Source organism: Xenopus tropicalis, chromosome 6 (genome assembly GCF_000004195.4).
Source record: "Xenopus tropicalis strain Nigerian chromosome 6, UCB_Xtro_10.0, whole genome shotgun sequence".
In the NCBI taxonomy this organism is placed as follows: Eukaryota; Metazoa; Chordata; class Amphibia; order Anura; family Pipidae; genus Xenopus; species Xenopus tropicalis.
In genome coordinates this window covers 114,446,795-114,465,697 of record NC_030682.2, presented here as the reverse complement: position 1 = coordinate 114,465,697, position 18,903 = coordinate 114,446,795, and the positions used below count along the sequence as shown (strand labels likewise).

Genomic DNA, 18,903 nt, shown 5'->3' with positions numbered 1-18,903 from the left:
GCGTAACAGTGGAAAATTTGCGAAACACGGGTGTCACACTATCTTTTTGACGGAACTGTACCCATTCTGAGGTGCACACCACATTTTTCCGCTGTGAATTTTCCCTGAAGTTCCCTAAACAATTCGCTAATGTCGAAATGCGGAAATTCGCTGCAAATCTATGCCTGACGAAAAAAAAATTGCTCATCCCTACTGCTGAACAAAAAGCTAAATAATTGAACACAAATACAAAAAATATAAAATGAAGACCAACTGCAAGTTGTGTCAGAGTATCATTGTCCACTTCATACTGTACTTAAAGGTAGTTTTTAAAGAGAAACAACCTCTTTAACTGTACAGCACTAGGCAAGGGAGGGCTTATTTACCAAAGCACTGGATTGCAAATTTTGGATGAACATGTACAATGTAACTGTCTATAGAGTATTAATCATTGTGAAACGCACATTTTTTATTTATACATTTGTTCCCCTTTTATTACATTTATCCCCAAAAGTCTTTATTCCTTCAACACATGATGCAGCACAACACATGAATTTAGAATTTCAACAGAGAAAGTTCAAGCTATACTTATCACTGAATCCCGGAGTCGGTTCGGGATTTGACCGAATCTCCGTTTTTTTTTTCCCGGCCAAACTGAATCTGAATTCTAATTAGCATATGCTAATTATAATTCGGAAAGGGTTCAATGGGCAGTGAAAAAAAATCACTGCGCATGCTGATTTTTAACCCCTTCCGATCCTAATCAGCATATGCTAATTAGGATTCCGATTCGGTTCGGGATTCGCCGGAATCCTGCTGGGTGGGTTTGGGCGAACCCAAAAAAGTGGGTCTGGTGTATCCCTAATACTTATTAACTAAAATGCTTCACACTGTATGGTTCCAGAACTGCACTGGAATCTGGCTGAAAGCAAGCAGCAATAAGGACCCCAGTGCATATTTGTCTAAAGGGAAGCTCAATGCCCCCCATATTCAATTTCCCAACCTACCAGGTTCAGTAAAGAATGGGGGCTCTGGTACCAGTACTGCTTGCTTATGTTCTGATGGGTTTGTCTTACAGCATGCAGTTAGTCTGCATAAGGAATAGCTTGCAAAGATAAAAAAGTCAAACTGAATTTGTCATTTGTCTGTTTAATGGCTGTTTAATACGTGTACCAGAAATGTAATTTAAAAAGGTGCATTCTTTCAGTGCATGCTAATAGGCATTTGCTGCCTTTGGTGGTGTGCTCTAAACATAAGTTTAGATAGCAATTATGGAGAGTTATAGAAAAAGAACATAAGGCTCATTAATGAACACAGTGGCTCCAATTGTTGAGTTTGTCGATACTATTTATTAAAGGTCCTGCGCCTAAACAGGCTCCTCCCACTTGTGTGTCTCTACAACACCTTGAAGGTGTCAGTAATTAAACGGTTTCCACTACAGGCTGCCTCAATAGGTGCAGCACACTTGTGCCAAAAGAATCATATGCAAACATCACTTTAAAGCCAAGCACTGGAAATGATGTAATCATCACAAAAAAAACAAAACAAAAAAAAAACACACAAGCACAATTGCATATGTTGTAATGCATCAGACAGAATTACACTGAGTACATATCAGCACACAGATGCAACAATTCTGGAATTGCAGGAAAAACTGCATTATGGGTACAAAACATGGTGCATTGCATCCAAAATTGCACTTTGCACACTGCACTTGACTTTGTAAATGAGCCCTCTTAATTAATTCCAAAAGTTGCTTAATTCTTGCTACCAAAATCTTCTGCTCAAGTACTCAAACAATAACCTTGCTGTTAGAAAAAAAACTCTGATGACCTATACTAGTTCTAATGGTTTCAATATTCCACTAAAAGGTATTCACACATAGGTATGAATGTTTATTTCAAAGAAAAATCCAAAGCTTTGAGTGACCTCTAGTGATCATTTGATTGCAATGCATATCTGTAAAACCAGCAAAATCTGCTTTGCGGTCAAATTAAAGTGACTATCTGGGAGATCCTCCTTTTAAGGTAATAAACGTTAAGTGTTGGTATACATGATATTTAAATGTCACAGTCTAGAAGCTTTTACTTTACATATATTTCCATGGTAGTCTGTAGCTACCGACATATAAAGTTCAAATGTGTAAATATAGCTCACTTGGAAAGAATTTTTGTATATATATATATAGATGGCAATAGAATAGATATTTCTAAATGAAAATGTTTATTCAGAAAAAGTTTTAATTATTACTTTTTTTTTGGTATGTAAGAGTGGTCATATACAGTGCCCCATGCAGTTTGCAAAGGCCCCTAAGGGCAGGGCTAAGCTGTGCATCCTGATGCTAAGCACCACATTTTTCATCTGGTGTCAAGTGCAGAGCGCAGTGTCAAGTGCGGCCATTAGTGCTCTTGCACCTTCCTGGTGTCTTTGTTTTGCAGAATTGATGCTTATATACCCTACGAATACTACTGACTGGGTGTCAGGACTGGCCACTGGTGAGTGACCAGCAGGTTGGAGCACATGTGCTGAATAACCCCAGAAACACTTAAAAGGTTGAAGAGTGAGCAAAGGCCAAGTGAGATGAAGCAAATAGATTTAATGGGCCAATAAGGAAAATAAAAAACAGATCAGAAGTGGAACAAAAATAAGATTCAAGATACAGGCCTGTGGTGAGGCAAAGATAAAACGGAGTCCGGTAACAGGCAAGGGAATCCACAGAAGACAGGTATTAGGTGGGGACAGGAGAACGGGAACAAGGAACAAGGCAGGGAACACAGGAATCATGGGAAAACAGGCTCAGGAACAACGATGATCAAGCAACTGTCTGTTGTAAAGAGCTAGCTTATAAAGCCCCTTAATTGCTCGACCAACACTTGTGATTAACAAGATGGGTGGAGACATGAGAGAAACAGGTAGAGATGCCGAATGCACATCAGGGCAACATGCCAAGCTCTGCTCAAAAAGCCTCCTGAGGCTCAGTAGGTTAATGCAGACACAAAGTTCTATTTCCCACAGATCCTGACACTGGGTAATTTATCATTTGATGTTCCATTGTGTTATCTGAAGGGGTTATGTATAAAGGATTTCCAGCAGAACCTCAGTTGTTAGAGTAAAAGTTACAGATATCCATGTGGGTATATAATATAAGTCTAGATCTGTCCCTAGCAGCAGGTCTCTGTGTTCCAAAATGGCCTGCAGCTATTTGCGCACACCCAAACACAGTTTGCAAAGCGCAACAGAATGGCAGATTGTGGCCTTTTTTTGCAGGATGCATTTAGGTTTGCAAATGAGTCCCCTTATCTCTAGGATTCAGTAGAGATAAAGATATTAGCAGTAACTGAGGAGTTAAGTGACCTGTATAAAAGCACAAGGCCGCAGGGGGTACACTATTCATTATAATCAGTTAAATGTATATAGGTCAAACCAACTTTCTCTCTTAGATATAGAATTATGGTAGCTACAAATATAGCATATAGCATCATTTTCCATGTGCTGTCACTCACTGTGGGTGAAGTCTGTTACAATTTGTTCTTTTAACTGTACCCTAATGCAGTTGTTGCAATCACATCCTGTCTTTAGAGCTGTCTGCTATTAAAGGAACAGTAACACCAAAAAATGAAAGTGTATAAAAGTAACTAAAATATAATGTGCTGCTGCCCTGCACTGGTAAAAGTTGTGTGTTTACTTCAGAAAGTCTACTATAATTTATATAAATAAGCTGCTGTGTAGCCATGGGGGCAGCCATTCAAAGGAGAAAAGGCACAGGCACATAGCAGATAACAGATAAAACACTATTGTATTCTACACAACTTATCTGTTATCTGCTATGTAACCTGTGCCTTTTCTCCTTTTTTCCAGCTTGAATGGCTGCCCCCATGGCTACACAGCAGCCTATTATATAAATTATAGTAGTGTTACTGTAGCAAACACACCAGTTTTACCAGTGCAGGGCAACAGTGCATTATATTTTTATTACTTTAAAGCTCTTTTATTTTTTGGTGTTACTGTTCCTTTAAACCTCTGTCACATTATTTTTTCATACCAAGAACACTAGGGGGCACATTTACTTATTCACGAACGTCCGAAAATCGTCCGAATGCGTTTTTTTCGTAATGATCGGTATTTTGCAATTTTTTCGTAAATTGCCGCGGCTTTTTCGTAGCGTTACGACTTGCGCGAATTGTCGCGACTTTTTCGTAGCCGAGTACGAAAGTTTCGGATTCATTCAAGCTTCAGTATCGTGACTTTCCTTGGGCCAGGTTGGAGCTGCAGAGTGCCATTGAGTCCTATGGGAGGCTTCCAAAATCATGCAAAGTCTGAAAGTTTTGCCCGCCGTTTACGAGCGCTCAATACGAAAAAGTTACAATTCGCGCAAGTCGTAACGGCGACGAAAAAGTCGCGATAATTTACGAAAAAGTCGTAACGGCGATGAAAAAATCGCAAAAAATATGAAAAGGTCGCAAAACGTTAGTTTCCAATTCGAATTTTTCCCATTCGGATTCGTGGATTAGTAAATGTGCCCCTTGCTGTCGTCTCGCACCAGTTTGTCTTGCACTCGCACAGTTAAATAACTTTATTTTTTTCTGTCACATGCTAAAGCAGGAGGGGTGGGCGCACTGGGGAAGGAAGTGATGCTGGATAGAAAGCATCAATACATTGGGAAAGGAAGTTGGGTGAGACATGCAGAGACATGGATGTGTGTCTTTTTATGTTATAAATGTCAGAACGGGCAGTTCATAAGGATATCATTTACTGTTTGGTCCCATAGGGAAATGATCAAACTGTAGATTACATATATATGATACTGGAAGAGAAACTGAAGGATTGAACAGTCTTTTTTCCAGCTCAGATTAACTATGTAATTATTACATTATTACATTATTACTATTTTTCACTTAAATGTGCAGTAAATATTATTTTTCTATAACGACAGACTGAAATATAGTCATGCAAATAATGAGTATTGGGAGATTTTTATTACCAAAAAGCTTGTGCAGACATATCAACTGATGATGATGGGTACCTAATTTTTTCCTATTTCAATAAAATGATCTATTCAAGCCCTGTTCTTACTGTTTCTCAGCATTTATTTATCCTTCTGTACATAGGCAGACTTTTGAATTCTATTTTTATGCCACTATTCAATCACAGTCATGATCTGTTTGTAACATTCATCATATTTATGTCGTTTCTGTAGAAAAATGTATTTGGTTTTCATTGTCACATTTATGCAATAAAGGTTTCATTTTCCCCTCTGGACTCGTAATAATTACCATACTTGCTTATTTCTCCAAGGCAATAGTAAAATCGTCTCTGTGCAACATGTTCACGCCTTAAAATGAAAATGTGTCCAAATTCATGCTGTGTCAAAGTATTATTTTGTTAAATTAGAAACACTGACGTGGTTTAGTTTTTTTAACAACTTTTTATGCAGTCAAAGCATAAAGGGTTAAATCAATATATGCAGGACACGGTGCATGTTTTTTGCACTTTTGCACCATGTCCTGCAAATTGTACCATAGCTGCAGGTCTCTGTGCTCCGGGTGTAGGGAGCCCTGTACTTACTGTCTGCCATATGGAGTACAGGTATGGGACCTGTTATCCAGAATGCTTGGGACCTGGGGTTTTGCGGATAAGGGATCTTTCCATGATTTGGAATTTAAGTCTTCTAAAAATCATTTAAATACTGAATAAACCCAATAGGGCTGTTCTGCCCCCAATAAGGATTAATTATATCTTAGTTGGGATCAAGTACAAGGTACTGTTTATTACAGAGAAAAAGGAAATAATTTTTAAAAATTAGAATTATTTGCTTATAATGGATTCTATGGGAGATGGTCTTTCCATAGTTCAGAACTTTCTGGACAAGGGGTTTCTGCATAAGGGATCCCATACCTGTACAAATGATTCTACAATGATCAAAGTTAATTGAATTTCAAAGCTTGAGATGTATCACCTCTGTACAAAAAAAGTTGGCACAAGAATACCTGTGTTGTTAACATGATGAGATGGTACAAATTACTATTACTATAAATACTCAATCTATTACCCAGAAATTATCTATAGTGTGGAGACCCAAGTTTAACTCTGTCAAATATTTAAACATAGCAAAATCCCAATCCCCAAAGAGAAAAAAGCAAGAGCAGACTGCACACCACTGACAGTCTTTTGTTGGCTCTAAACGCCAGCCATGATTCCAGCACCCTTTGCTCCCAAGCCAAAGCTTTACTTTTTACTTTCAAGAAACAAGGCTGTTTGTTGACCTTCAAATTAACTTTCAGGATGTTGTAGAGAGTACTATTCTGAAACACTTTGCAATTGGTCTTTTTTTCCCCCATGCTTTTTAATAATTTAGCTTATATATTCAGCAACTCTCCAGTTTGGAGTTTCAGCAGCTGTATGGTTGTTAGGGTCCAACTAGACAACTAGACCAGATAACTAGATAACTAGACCAGAAACTGGACTATGGATAGGAGAGAGTTTGAATAGAAAGTACTTTGCTAAAAAAAAAGTAACAATAACAATAAATTGTAGCCTCAAGAACAATAGTTTTTTTGGCTGCTGTGATCAGCGACCCCCTTTTGATAGCTGGAAAGAGTCAGAAGAAAAAGAAAAAATGAAGATCAGTTGAAAAGTTGCTAAGAACTAGCCATTCCATAGCATACTAAAAGTTAAAGCGGACCTGTCACCTTAAGAAATAATTTCAAATTGTTTTCTGTTGTGTTTGGCAAGCAAAATAAACTTTACTTACACTGTATAAATTATTTTAATTTTATTTTCTTCATCCTTGGAATTCACAGCAATTGCAGCAAGCAGGCAGGGGCCATTTTGTGGACACTGTTATCAAAGCAGGCATTGCATCCTGCCGAAATCTTGTTTCTGTGCCAGTATGGGGGGACCTGATGCCCATGTCCATGCACTGGTTACACAATTACATGGTGAGGAGGGAGGGGCAATGTGTGGAGGGCAACAACATCTAAGAAGTTCTGAATTGAAAGTGAAAGTAACTGTCTGCCCCACCTCTATGCCTAAGGCATAGAGGCTGGGCAGGCATTATATGATTGACAGCTGGGATTTTAAAATGCTTTTATAATGGGTATGGATGTGGTAATAAAAAAATTATTTTGGGTTTCATGTTTAATTTGAAAAGGACTTTTATTATACAACTTTTTATGTCTGGGTGACAGGTCCACTTTAACTTACTGTAAAAGTGAACCACCCCTTTAAATTACTCTCTTCCAACAGTATGGTGTCAATGGCATTAACCTCTGCATAAAACAAAATAAATGCTTTATTATGACCTGTGAAGGATCTATTCCCCCCTTGCTGTAATAAACTGTTACTTCTGTAGATGCACAAATAAAGAATGCAGCCCTCTGTATTTTTGTTGTATTTCCACAGTGTTGTTGGAGAGACTGCCCAAATCTGATGTAGACTTCTCACATGTAGAATTACTAACAGAGGTTCTCTCACCAAGTACAAGACTCCCAGTGCACATACAGAGTCAGCAGCAGTTTAACTTATCTTAACTTGTGCTGAAAAAGCAAGTAAAAGGTAGAAATAAAATGTATATCAACCTAAATTGAGGTTGTGTGTGCTGGGTTTACTTGGAAGGGTTGAACTTGATGGACTCTGGTCTTTTTTCAACCCTATGTAACTATGTAAATTAATACTCATTAATTTTGACATAACTATTTTTTTAACCACCATTGCTTACAAATCTAATGAGCAGTTAAAGGCAGTATGCTTTTCTACGGGAGAAACTGGCAATCAGCAGGCTGTATCGCGGCTTACTCTCAGGCTTAAATCTCAGGATTTTAAAGGCTTCTAAAAGGAAAAAGATTCTAAAAATCTTTTTAGCAGTAATTTATTTTCAGTGTTATGGAGTAAACATGTTTTCTGGCTGGAGTACTTTTAGTATGTTCCCCTCTTTACCAGGCATAATCTGATAATGGATAGTACCCAATACCTCATTAATAAATATCTAAGATGATGATTCCTGACAGAAAATCAATTCTTTCATTTATGTGTGCACTGAGCTCACACATATTAAGCAATCAATATTGCTGCATAAAAATGTATGTGACATTTTTGTCTATTCCCTAAGCAATATATATTTGAAGGTACATCAGAAACTTCTGTCTTATTTCATCTCTGCATTCCCAAACTCATCAGATTTTATGAATGTTCAAACTTGGCATTTTTCTTTGAACAGCCTCATTCTTTCACCAAGAAGCCTGATATTTAACCAATGCTAAAGGAACAGTAACACCAAAAAGTGTTTTAAAGTAATTAAAATATAATGTACTGTTGCACTGCACTGGTAAAAGTTATACATTTGCCTCAGAAATACTGCTAAAGTTTATTTAGAAATAAGCTGCTGTGTAGTCATGGGGGTCCATTCAAGCTACATACATTTTCATTCATTGGTGTTACTGTTTCTTTAAACTACTTGTTGGTCCTTTACACAAAGAGACATATTGGAAGTTGGGGCTTAAGTAGAGGAGCGCATCCACTTAACAAGGGCCCTGCAGTTTACACAGTATAAAGAGTGCCCGATGACGCTCCTCTCTTCTTTGGTACCGCGTCCAAAATAGTGGCGCCATTGATGTGGGTCCTATGCCCGAATTTAGAACTTTTCCCGTAAGTTCCTTGGTGCATCCTAAAATTGATTTCCTGGTTCCTGACTTTCCTGCTTGATTCTGACTACTCTGAATGCTGCCTGCCTCGGCTAAAGCCTGAACTTCAACCACAGCTTTTAACACTTTGGATACCGTGTATTGAACTATTCTTGTTGCCTCAACGCTGCTTCCTCCTTGGTTCTGACTTCAACACCGGTAAGGGCCGACCAGGCCTTAACACAGTATGTTCCTTTAAATTGAAATAACTATCCTATATGGAGATTAAATAAATATGTATATATATAAATATGAATATATATATATAAACTTTTTCCCTTCAATTTAACTGCCTGACCATGGATAAACAGGGCCCATAATGTATCAATCTGGCTGGCTATTGTTTCAATAAACTGTTAAATGTAAATACATTTTTTGACTAAAATCTTGTTTCTGGAAAAAGGGGATGAGGGAACCATTTTTGTGAAGTTCTAAAATCCATAACATTAGGGCCATTTGGGGGCTCCTGAACTTTTTAAAAAAAACTGAAGCCGCAATAACTGCAATTTTGTAGTAAATGTAAATGATGTGGTGCTTATCAGTTATCAGCTAAATGACTATACAGGTATGGGATCTATTCAGAATGCCTGGGACCTGGGGATCTTTTCATATTCTGAACCAGCAAATCTTTAGTCTGCTAAACAAAAATTTGAACATCAAACCCAATAGGATGTTTTGCCACCAATATGGATTCATGCAGCTTAGTTGGGATCAAGTGTAAGCTACTATTTTATCATTACACAGAAAAAGATCTTTTTTAAAAATTTTAATTATTTGCTTTAGATGGACAGTGTGGGAGATGGCCTTCCTGTAATTTGGATCTTTCTGAATAACAGGTTTCCAAATATCAGATCCCATACCTTACATAGGGTTAAAAAAAGAACAGTCGATCAAGTTCTACCCTTCCAAGTGAACCCAGCATACACAAACTTATACTGATACATATTCATATATACCAACATCAATACTAACTGAAGATTTTAGTATCACAATAGCCTGGGATATTATGTTTGTTCAATAACTTATCTAAGCCCCTCTTTTAGGCATTAACAGAATCTGCCATTACAACATCACTAGGAAAGGCATTCCCCAACCTCACTGTGAAAAACCACCTACGCTGCTTCAAATGAAAGATCTGTTCCTCTAATACAGGGATCCCCAACTTTTCTTTCTTGTGAGCCACAGTCAAATGTAAAAAGACTTGGGGAGCAACACAAGCATCATAAAAGTTCATGGAGGAGCCAAATAAGGGCTAAGATTGGCTATTAGGTATCTCTATGCACACTATCTACTATTTGGTAGTAAATCTTGTTTTTATTTAACCAAAACTTGCCACCAAGTCTGGAATAAAAAAATAATGAGCATGAGGTTCAGATCAATCTAAAATTGCTTTTGGTGGTTAATAATTTTCTGTCTTTAGGAGGGAAATATTTTTCAAATAACAAGCTGAACATGACAATTTCTCCACTTCAATTAACTACTGTATGTTTATCCCCTTACTGATTCTAATGCATACCCAATAAGCTTGAGCATATATTTCATGTATTGATTATAAAACCCTGTAAGCATAAAACATGGCAATCAATGGTTCTTGCAATATGCACTCCAAAAATACCTTTTAATATTTGCTAAATACTCATAACAATAAATACAATTTGACAAAATATAAGGTTTTCTATTTTTATGGAAGTACTGATTACTTTACACCGTAGATAATATTTCACTAGCTGAGTCTTTGCCTTTTTTGCTCTCGGCCTGGTCGATATCAATTACATGAACTGTTCCCGATTTTAAGATTAAATCTTCAGCATCAGCTTGGCTTCTGCAATCGTCAACCTCTATATATTTTCCTTTCGTCTTCTGTGTTGCCTTTGTAATTGCTTCTTTTAAATGTTGTTTGAGATCATTGTCCGGACAATAGATATAGTCATAAACAGTTGCAGCACAGACTGCTCCAATGATTGGTCCAACCCAATAAATCTAAAATTGATAAAAAGTTAAAAAACAGTAAGCTACCAATGAAATGCTAATAAGTGGATGTGCACAAACAATGTGGGTGTTTAAATGTATATATACATATATCCTTAGGATATATTTACATTTTCACCTGAAAATTTTAAAGCACTTTAGACTCTAATGACCGGTCTCACAAGCTCCTCCCTTCAGGCTTTTGACTTAGCACTTGCTTTTAAATCTATGGGGCAGATTTATCAAAACACAAGTTCGAATCCCGAATGGGAAAAATTCGGATTGGAAACGAAAATTTCTAAAGATGGCAAATATCACGAAAATGCTTACGAAATAATTCTATTAGTCACGATAATATCGTATTGGTGATCCGAAAGTAACAAAATTTTCATACCAAACGATTGTAAGCAGCGGCAGAACCGATCCGATAAAAATACGTAAAAGTCGCGGAAGCGTTGTAAAAGTCGTGAAAGCGGCGAAAAAGTCGTCCAAGCATCGGAAAAGTCGCGCAAGGTACAAAAAAGTCGCGCAAGCGTTGAAAAAGTAGCGAAAGTCGCGCAAGCGCCGGAAAAGTTGCGGAAGATGCGATTGGACCAATCGAACGAACGCTCGGAGCGTTTGTGGATAAGTAAATGTGCCCCATAATCTCATCCAAGATGAGCTTCTTTTTTTGAAACTAGAACTACAGCTTCCCTTAGCCCCCCCCACCCCCTCCATCACCAAGGCAGGGCTTGCAACTCCTATGGAAGCCGCACTTAGCAAGCATTCATGAAGTCATCACTGGGAGAAAGAAAAAGTCTATGATATGCAGCAGGTGAAATGAAGCCATTGATCCAAAAAACTTCATCACCATGTATATTTAAAAGTAAAACCAATATGTTTCTACTAAAAAACTAAAATTGGCATTTTCTAACTTTCACTTCTCTCATATTAATGCAGTATAATAAATGAATAAATACCCAGTGACTTTTCCAGTTCCAGAGAATAACAGCAGGTCCGAGAGATCTTGCAGGGTTCATGCTGGCTCCTGTGTAGTTTATCTATAAAAAATGAATAACCCCTTACTATGTGGATGTGCAGGGCTCAAATACCAAAAAGGTGCAAATTTGTACCAGTCCAACTGCAAGTTGCAACCAGCAATTAGTTTTAATCAGTCTAATACAAGTTCTGAAGTAAAAGAATGGAGCTGATTGGTAGCTATGGGCTACTGAATAGGTGCTATTAAGCACCCATGTTTATAAATTAGCATATCATGACATTTTAGACATTCTGCTAGGGTGTTTGAATAATGTATGGCTGAGCATAACCTGCAGGTAAAATCCTGAACAGATAATTAAAGTGCTGAAACATTCACATAAGAAGCCTAACTTATGACTACATCAACAATTTTGGATGCTAAATGGCTTGGTTTTTGGCCCACAATGCAGCATTTTTTTGCGGATTAGCTGCGTTCACTTCATGTGGCAAAACCGAATTAGGTTCAAGTTGCAGTTAACATTTTCCGAGTTGGGATTTCATAATATCTGACTTTAATGTGTGATTCTTTTAGTTCAGCTGCTGTGGGAACCCTGGAATTACTGCTACATTCAGGGTGGTGGTAGCTCCAGGATTCCCCAGTGTCAATAGATGTCAATAAGCGCAATGCACGCCATTCATCACAGCAGACTGGGTTGGCCCATTGGTGTTTAGTGCAATTATACAGACATGTTTGGACACAAATACCTTAAATGTGTTACAGCTTTAGAACGTAATCCATACACCAAGTATATATATATATATATATATAACACACACTCATCGATACCATGAACAGGCAAAAAAGAAAATACCTTTATTGCAAAAGCATGTTAGGTACAAATGCCCTATGCACTATAGTGCACTTAATCACAGGCTTTGTAGAATATAACAACTTGGGCATATTTATTTATAAGACTGTGTGTCCACCACAGCAAGGCAATGTCAAGCAATAATACACAGACCCAAGCCCCATCATTATGTCTGTCCTGATCTTATCAATACATTTGTGGCAAGAAATTGATTTTGTAGGTCTAACGAAAAATGTGAATATGCCCAACTGCAGGAGAGTGATAAATCTGTACAACGGGCTATACAAAAGAAGTGTCAGACGAATCTCGTTGAGGAATTGATGGGTTGGAGCCCATATGCTGGATAACTCTGGTAGAATGGACAAGTGGAAGGCTACGGCAAAATCCAGAACATACGCAAGTGGACTAGGCACAGGGCAGAATCCAATTTACAAGCCACAGGTCTGGACTTATAGCAGCAAGTGTGCTTTGTCAAATCAGGTGGGTGCAGAGAGAGCTTGTAAAACAGCAAGTAGATCCAGAATGCCCACTAGGTAAGCTAAACCAGTTAACGTGAGACACCAGAAGCTGAGTCTGGGTTCAATCAAAAATAGAATGCTATTGTTATTTTAACAGCTAATACAAAGGACCCTGGCACCTCGCCAACTTGAAATTTGGGAAGATCCCCAAAGCACGAAACAAATGCATTTTAGGAGAGGAGCTGATTATTTTAGGTTTAAAGATTATATACATTAATAGAAATGTAAAGTTTAGGTGGATATTTAATATAAAGATCCTATATCCCTTTTCACCTATTTAGGGGTTTGCCCTTAGAAATAAAAAACTTCACCCATTCCCCACTGGATAGTTTTGTAAATTCAGCCTGAAATCTGGCATTGTCTACATAAGTGTGAAGGTTTAAATATGGTTATACCATCAATATCCAGTTCAGTTTTATTCATTACATTTCAAGGAGCATACTAAATAATCATTCCTAAGTTCAATCACAATGAAAATATGCTACTTTTTAACACCAAAAGAGCATTTTTATATAATTAATAACATAATAACATAATTAATCGATTGCAAGCCCTTTGTGGAAGGGATCGCATTCTAATTATGCTTTGAAAATCATAGCACTTTATTATTATTATTTGTATCCTTGTTTGTGTACACCCCTTGTAAAGAAATGTGTATATTGGTAATGTTATATACATACAATACAGTACAATACAATATTTTCATATATAAGCCTCTAAGTCATAAAATCTATCAAGCTCATTATATTAATACTTACTGCAAACAGGTGTCCTATTATAACTGAAATGCCAATTGCTATAGGAGGGTATTTGTCTTTGTATTTTGGATCACAACTTGCGCTAATGCAAAATACCAGCTGGAATGTAATTAAAATTTCTACAAGAAGTCCATGACCAAGTGATAGTCTTTCATTAACCTAAGAAAATGAAATACACTTGCATGTAATAAGTATATAAATACAATATCCTGCATGCAGAACTTACACCTATAACATATCACTGTAATAACATGAACAACATAAAATGCAAGAAAAAGGAGCTTTGCTTACAAATGAATCAAAGACTGAGATACACTGATTTCGTACTAAGCAGAAGTAAAGTAGCGATCCTGCAGATAATGTCATCAATATAGTGAGGGAGAACTTATGAACTGATTGAAAAATGATTTTATTCAGAGATGTGCAACTTAAATGGAGAAAGGCATGGAACTATCAAAATATGAGTCTCCACTGTTAAGGTCGGGGTAGTCTTCTCTAAAGAAAAGGAGCTTGCAAGGAGACATGATTATTCTCTATGTATATTCTTCATGTATATAGAGATCACCCTTTAGGCCTTTAGAGCTAAAATTTCATTTGAAGCAGCATAGGGGGTTCCTCATGGTGAGGGCAGTGAGGTTGTGGAATGCCCTTCCAATGATGTGATTGTAGATTCTATTAAATGCCTTTAAGAATGGCTTTGGTTACTTCTTGGACAAGTACAATATCCAAAGCTATGGACTTTTTAATTTAGTATAGGTTTTATTTATGTAAGTGGTAGGCCTATATATATGTGCCCTCAAGCAAGGGAAGCAGAATACCCAAGCCAAAGTGGGCCTTGGAAGTGGATATGTTTTAATAACAAAATAGGAAAACAAAAAAAGTGAAAATTCACTCTTTTATAAGGAATTTATGTTGTGCTTTTCCATGGGATTATAATAGGGAGCTCCCATTTCATAAGGATTTTTCAGTCAAAAGTTTTAGCAGATGAAAACTGTGATGGTGGGCACCTTGTATTGGAAAAGGCAAATGCCCCTTTTGCCTTGAGTTTATGATGTGGAAGATAACTTGTAGACTAAACTAGCAATATCTCTTTTGTTAACAATTTGATGAACTTTTGTAACAACACCCTATGTTCTTGCATATGCAATATCTATTATTTTTACATCACAACTGATTAAAGGAGAACTAAAGCTGAACTAAAGAAATAGGCTAGAAATGTTTTACATTATGCTTTGGGCTTCTGTACAAGCTCAAGACAACCACAGCCCTTTAGCAGGGAAGATCTGTGCTCCCAAAGTGTCCCAGTAGCTCCCCATCTTCTTTTTTTTTGCTGATTCACTGCACATGCTCTGTGCTGCTGTCACTTACTGAGCTTAGGGACCAAATCACATTATACTGCATAAATAGAGTATAAATGTAACAGTATAAGGCTGATTAGTAATTCATTCAGATTCACAGTACATGACAGATCTAAAACCAGGGCAATTGCATCAGAATTGAATTATCAGCCCTGTAGCATCAGTTTATGACAGGCCTGTCTAAAGGTCCCCATACACGGGCCGACTATAGCTGCCGATATCGGTCCCTTGGACCGATTCGGCAGCTAATCGGCCCGTGTATGGGGAGAGCAGAGCGGCCTGGCCGACCGAGATCTGGCCTGAAATTGGCCAGATCTCGATCGGCCAGGTTAGAAAATCTGGTCGGATCGGGGACCGCATCGGCTCGTTGATGCGGTCCCCGATCCGACTGCCCCATTGCCGCCCACATAATCCCTGGGGCCAAACGATCGGATTATTTTTTTTTTTAACCTAAATGCTCCCCGATATCGCCCACCCGTAGGTGGGGATATCGGGGGAAGATCCGCTCGCTTGGCGACATCGCCAAGCGAGCGGATCTGCTCGTGTATGCCCACCTTTTTTTCCTGCTTGATAATTTGCAATGACCCCAAAGCTTATCTTCTGAGCAGCTGTTTAGAGCCCACTGAGCATGGGCACTGTCCCAGTTAGTTCTAACAGAATCCAAGATGAGAAGCTCCTGTGACAACTGTAAAGACCTATTTCATTACTACTAGAGAGATGCTAAAACTTTAAGCCAGTGCAGTCAGTTTATTATATAAATTATAGCATTTCTAGCCATATTCATTTTTAGGGTTTAGTTCTCCTTTAACAGATCAACAAAACTAATGATTGCTTCATAATAAAACTAATTTGCCAAAATTAACAAAACATAATAGTTACCATTGTCACTCCTAAGTTTCCAATCAAATTGAAAGGTGTAATTATGTATAGAAGTCCTGCCCCTGAGATGGCTCCCAGGCATTGTGCTATGATGTAGAATAATGATTTGGCAAGAGTAATTCTTCTGGTGCACACAAATGCAATTGTGACAGCTGGATTAAGATGGGCACCACTGATGTGTCCAAAACAATGCACCATTGTGACAATGCTTAAGCCAAAACAAAGTGAAATGCGTAAAAGATCTGCAGGCTGAGGGCTGTCCCCTACCCCCCAGCTGATCGTTGAACCAAGTCCAAGAAGAACAAAAATAAGCATGGCTATAAATTCACCAGAGACAGATCTCCAAAATGGTTGGGTCCAAACTCCCTTAAATGCTACCATGGTGATTTTCTATTTCTTTATTTCCTGGCAAAAAGAAAATTAGACATTACTGAGAAGCACAGTTCTAACATTTTAACTGGTAACATCTGTTAAAAAGTGAAAAACTCAATTGCGTCAAGCTTATCAGTTAATAGATATATTAATAACATTGCTTAAATTCCACAGAATCACTGTAGGTCCAGAACATCAGTATAGTCTCTTCATAGAAATGTGCTGCCCATGCATGGAATTCAAAAGAAATGTTTGCACTGTTTTTTTGACAGTGCTTAACTTTCTATATTTACAAACAGAAGGTATAAGAAAAATCAAAAGGGCACATGTATGTCCACAAGTGAAGTAACCATGATGCCATGATGCCTCATTAAGCTTGCAAGAAGATGATGCACTTGGCATAATTGTGCTGCATCTACCTCACCAGATCCACCAAAATTATACCAACTACATGCACATTTCAGTTTCATGAAAATCTGCCTGATGTCATTTCTGGTGTTTGGCTTGCGAGTTAAATCTCTGCCTAATGCTTCAGGTACAAGTGAGCTGCACCAATTGACACTGGCTTGACCACTGCGAACCCTGGAGCTACCTTCTGGTCAGGAGGTTGTGGTGGCTCCGGGGTTCCCTGTGTCATTAGGCACATCGAGATTTAGATTCAGAAAGAAAGATAGGAAGAACTGAGTGGTGGAGCGTGAAACTATATGGGTATTTCATGGGCCAAAGCAAGCCCTTCTCTATTTTTTTTTTTATCTGAGTGCAAGGAAAACCACACAAACTATCATGGAAGCCCATCTGTCTAGTGTACTCTACATGATGGCAAAAGGGTCCTCCCCAAATCCCTCTGTGATTTTCCTTGCTGTCAGCTAATAAATGGAAGGGAATCTCAACCAACAATGATTTTATGTGGTCCATCTTCTTTGTAGTACTCTAGATAGTATTTGCATCAAAATCACTTCATAGTGAATGTGAACAGTGAGCACAGGAAATTATTGGGATGTATGCTGGGGAGCTCCAGAATTTTGCAGATAAGGGGTATTCAGGTCTGGAACTAGAGGTAGGGAAAAGAGACACATACCTAGGGCACAAGTTGGGGGGGGTGCTAGGATCCTAGGCATGTAACTCTGCTGCCTTGCCTAACTCCAGCTCTGCAAAGCAGAATCTACAGGCAAGTGGCTGGCAGGGGGCAAAGTTGCCAGTGAAGTGAGAGAGGTTGGAGAGTTGCAGAGCAGGGCAAGATGATTGCAAACAAACAGGTAGAGCGTAGTGAACAGTGAGCACAAGGGGGGTGGCAGATGGCGCAATGCGCAGCATGGATGACAGCTGGGGCTCACCTAGGATGCACTGAGGTTTTGGCCCTGGCTCTGGGGGCACTCATCACCATATCTTAAAGGACTTGTAAAGTATGTTTTCCTGTGGGGGTGCCCAGTATGCGCAGAATGCCATGTGCCAAGCAATACGAAAGTAAGGTAGATGCTGGCGTGGCGCTCAGAGAGTTTTTTCCCACAGGCTGGTGCGGTTCTCTCCTAACAGGAGCACCATTCTGGGAAAAAAGTAGCAATCTATTTCGCTGGGGAGTGCTTAACATATTTGTACACATATTTTAATAGAATTAAACAAAAATCATTCATTTGCTTAAAATGGACTTTATAAGAGACGGCTTTCTTGTAATTTGGAGATTTTTGGATATTGGGTTTCTGGACAAGTGATCCCATACCCGTATTAACTTTCCCAGCATGACCACTGTGATAATGTATCCTCTATGCTAACGTGCCTTGCTCATCATAATATATTTCTATAAAATGACTCTAGTCACTATTTCTGGCATCTAAAACATTATTTTAGATGAATTACCTACATTATTGTTCAACATATATTTATGTATTTACTTTGCTTTTGTTTTTAACACTTAAATATTCAAATTATTACCATACAGTACAAAGTATAAATTAGCCCCAAATGTTTTGTAATTAATCGGGATTCTTAATTATTTTACACAAATTATTGTTTGTTATTTAGAAAAGCATTCCTCAGTTTCAAAACAGTTTTACTAAGTACTCAACACATACTACAATTTCAACCTGCCATTTACTAATAATACATCAAAACCTAGCTAAGCTAGATTTAAATCACAATTTTACATTAAAAGGATTCAGTATTTTATTAATTTACTAGATGGTGACAGTTTATAACTCAAACAAAAGTAAGGCTGTTGAGATATTTACCGTGTATCTTCTGAATGTCTCGTCCATTAAAAAATCATCTCTGCTTTCTAATAATACAAATGAAAACACTGTCATATTATGCCATGGTCCCTCCCACTGGTGATCCAAGCAACTGCTGTCATTAACTCCACTTCTACCTTCCGCCCAAGCTCCATAACTCACATTCCTAGTAACTGATCTCGATACCCTGAATGGCCCAGGGCAAAGTTACTACCTGTTACTGTTTCATGTTTAGCATTTTTTTTAATTTAAGTGAGCAGAATTTAATATAAAGAACACATGTTATTGCCTTGTACAATTGAGCATCTTAGCATGACTGGTTTCCTCTGGTTACTATGGAAG

General features: G+C 38.1%; 1 protein-coding gene across 1 annotated transcript; it reads right to left on the bottom strand.

Annotated features, from left to right (window-relative positions):
- Positions 1-10,358: 10,358 nt before the first annotated feature.
- LOC100487834 (aquaporin-4) lies at positions 10,359-16,355 on the bottom strand. Its single transcript, XM_018094938.2, has 4 exons — positions 15,965-16,355; positions 13,728-13,886; positions 11,585-11,665; positions 10,359-10,637 (listed from the first exon to the last, which is right to left on the bottom strand). Exons 1-4 carry the CDS (start codon positions 16,343-16,345, stop codon positions 10,359-10,361), a joined length of 900 nt encoding a protein of 299 aa, XP_017950427.1. The 5' UTR covers positions 16,346-16,355.
- Positions 16,356-18,903: the final 2,548 nt, after the last annotated feature.

Bases quoted from the DNA above. Each gene is read 5' to 3' on its own strand.
- LOC100487834 (XM_018094938.2), bottom strand. From the start codon at position 16,345: ATGGTAGCATTTAAGGGAGTTTGGACCCAACCATTTTGGAGATCTGTC. The intron at 13,887-15,964 runs GTAACTATTATG...TCATTTTCTTAG, and splicing joins GAAACTTAGGAGTGACAATG to GTTAATGAAAGACTATCACT. The intron at 10,638-11,584 runs GTATTTATTCAT...TATCAATTTTAG, and splicing joins GGAACTGGAAAAGTCACTGG to ATTTATTGGGTTGGACCAAT.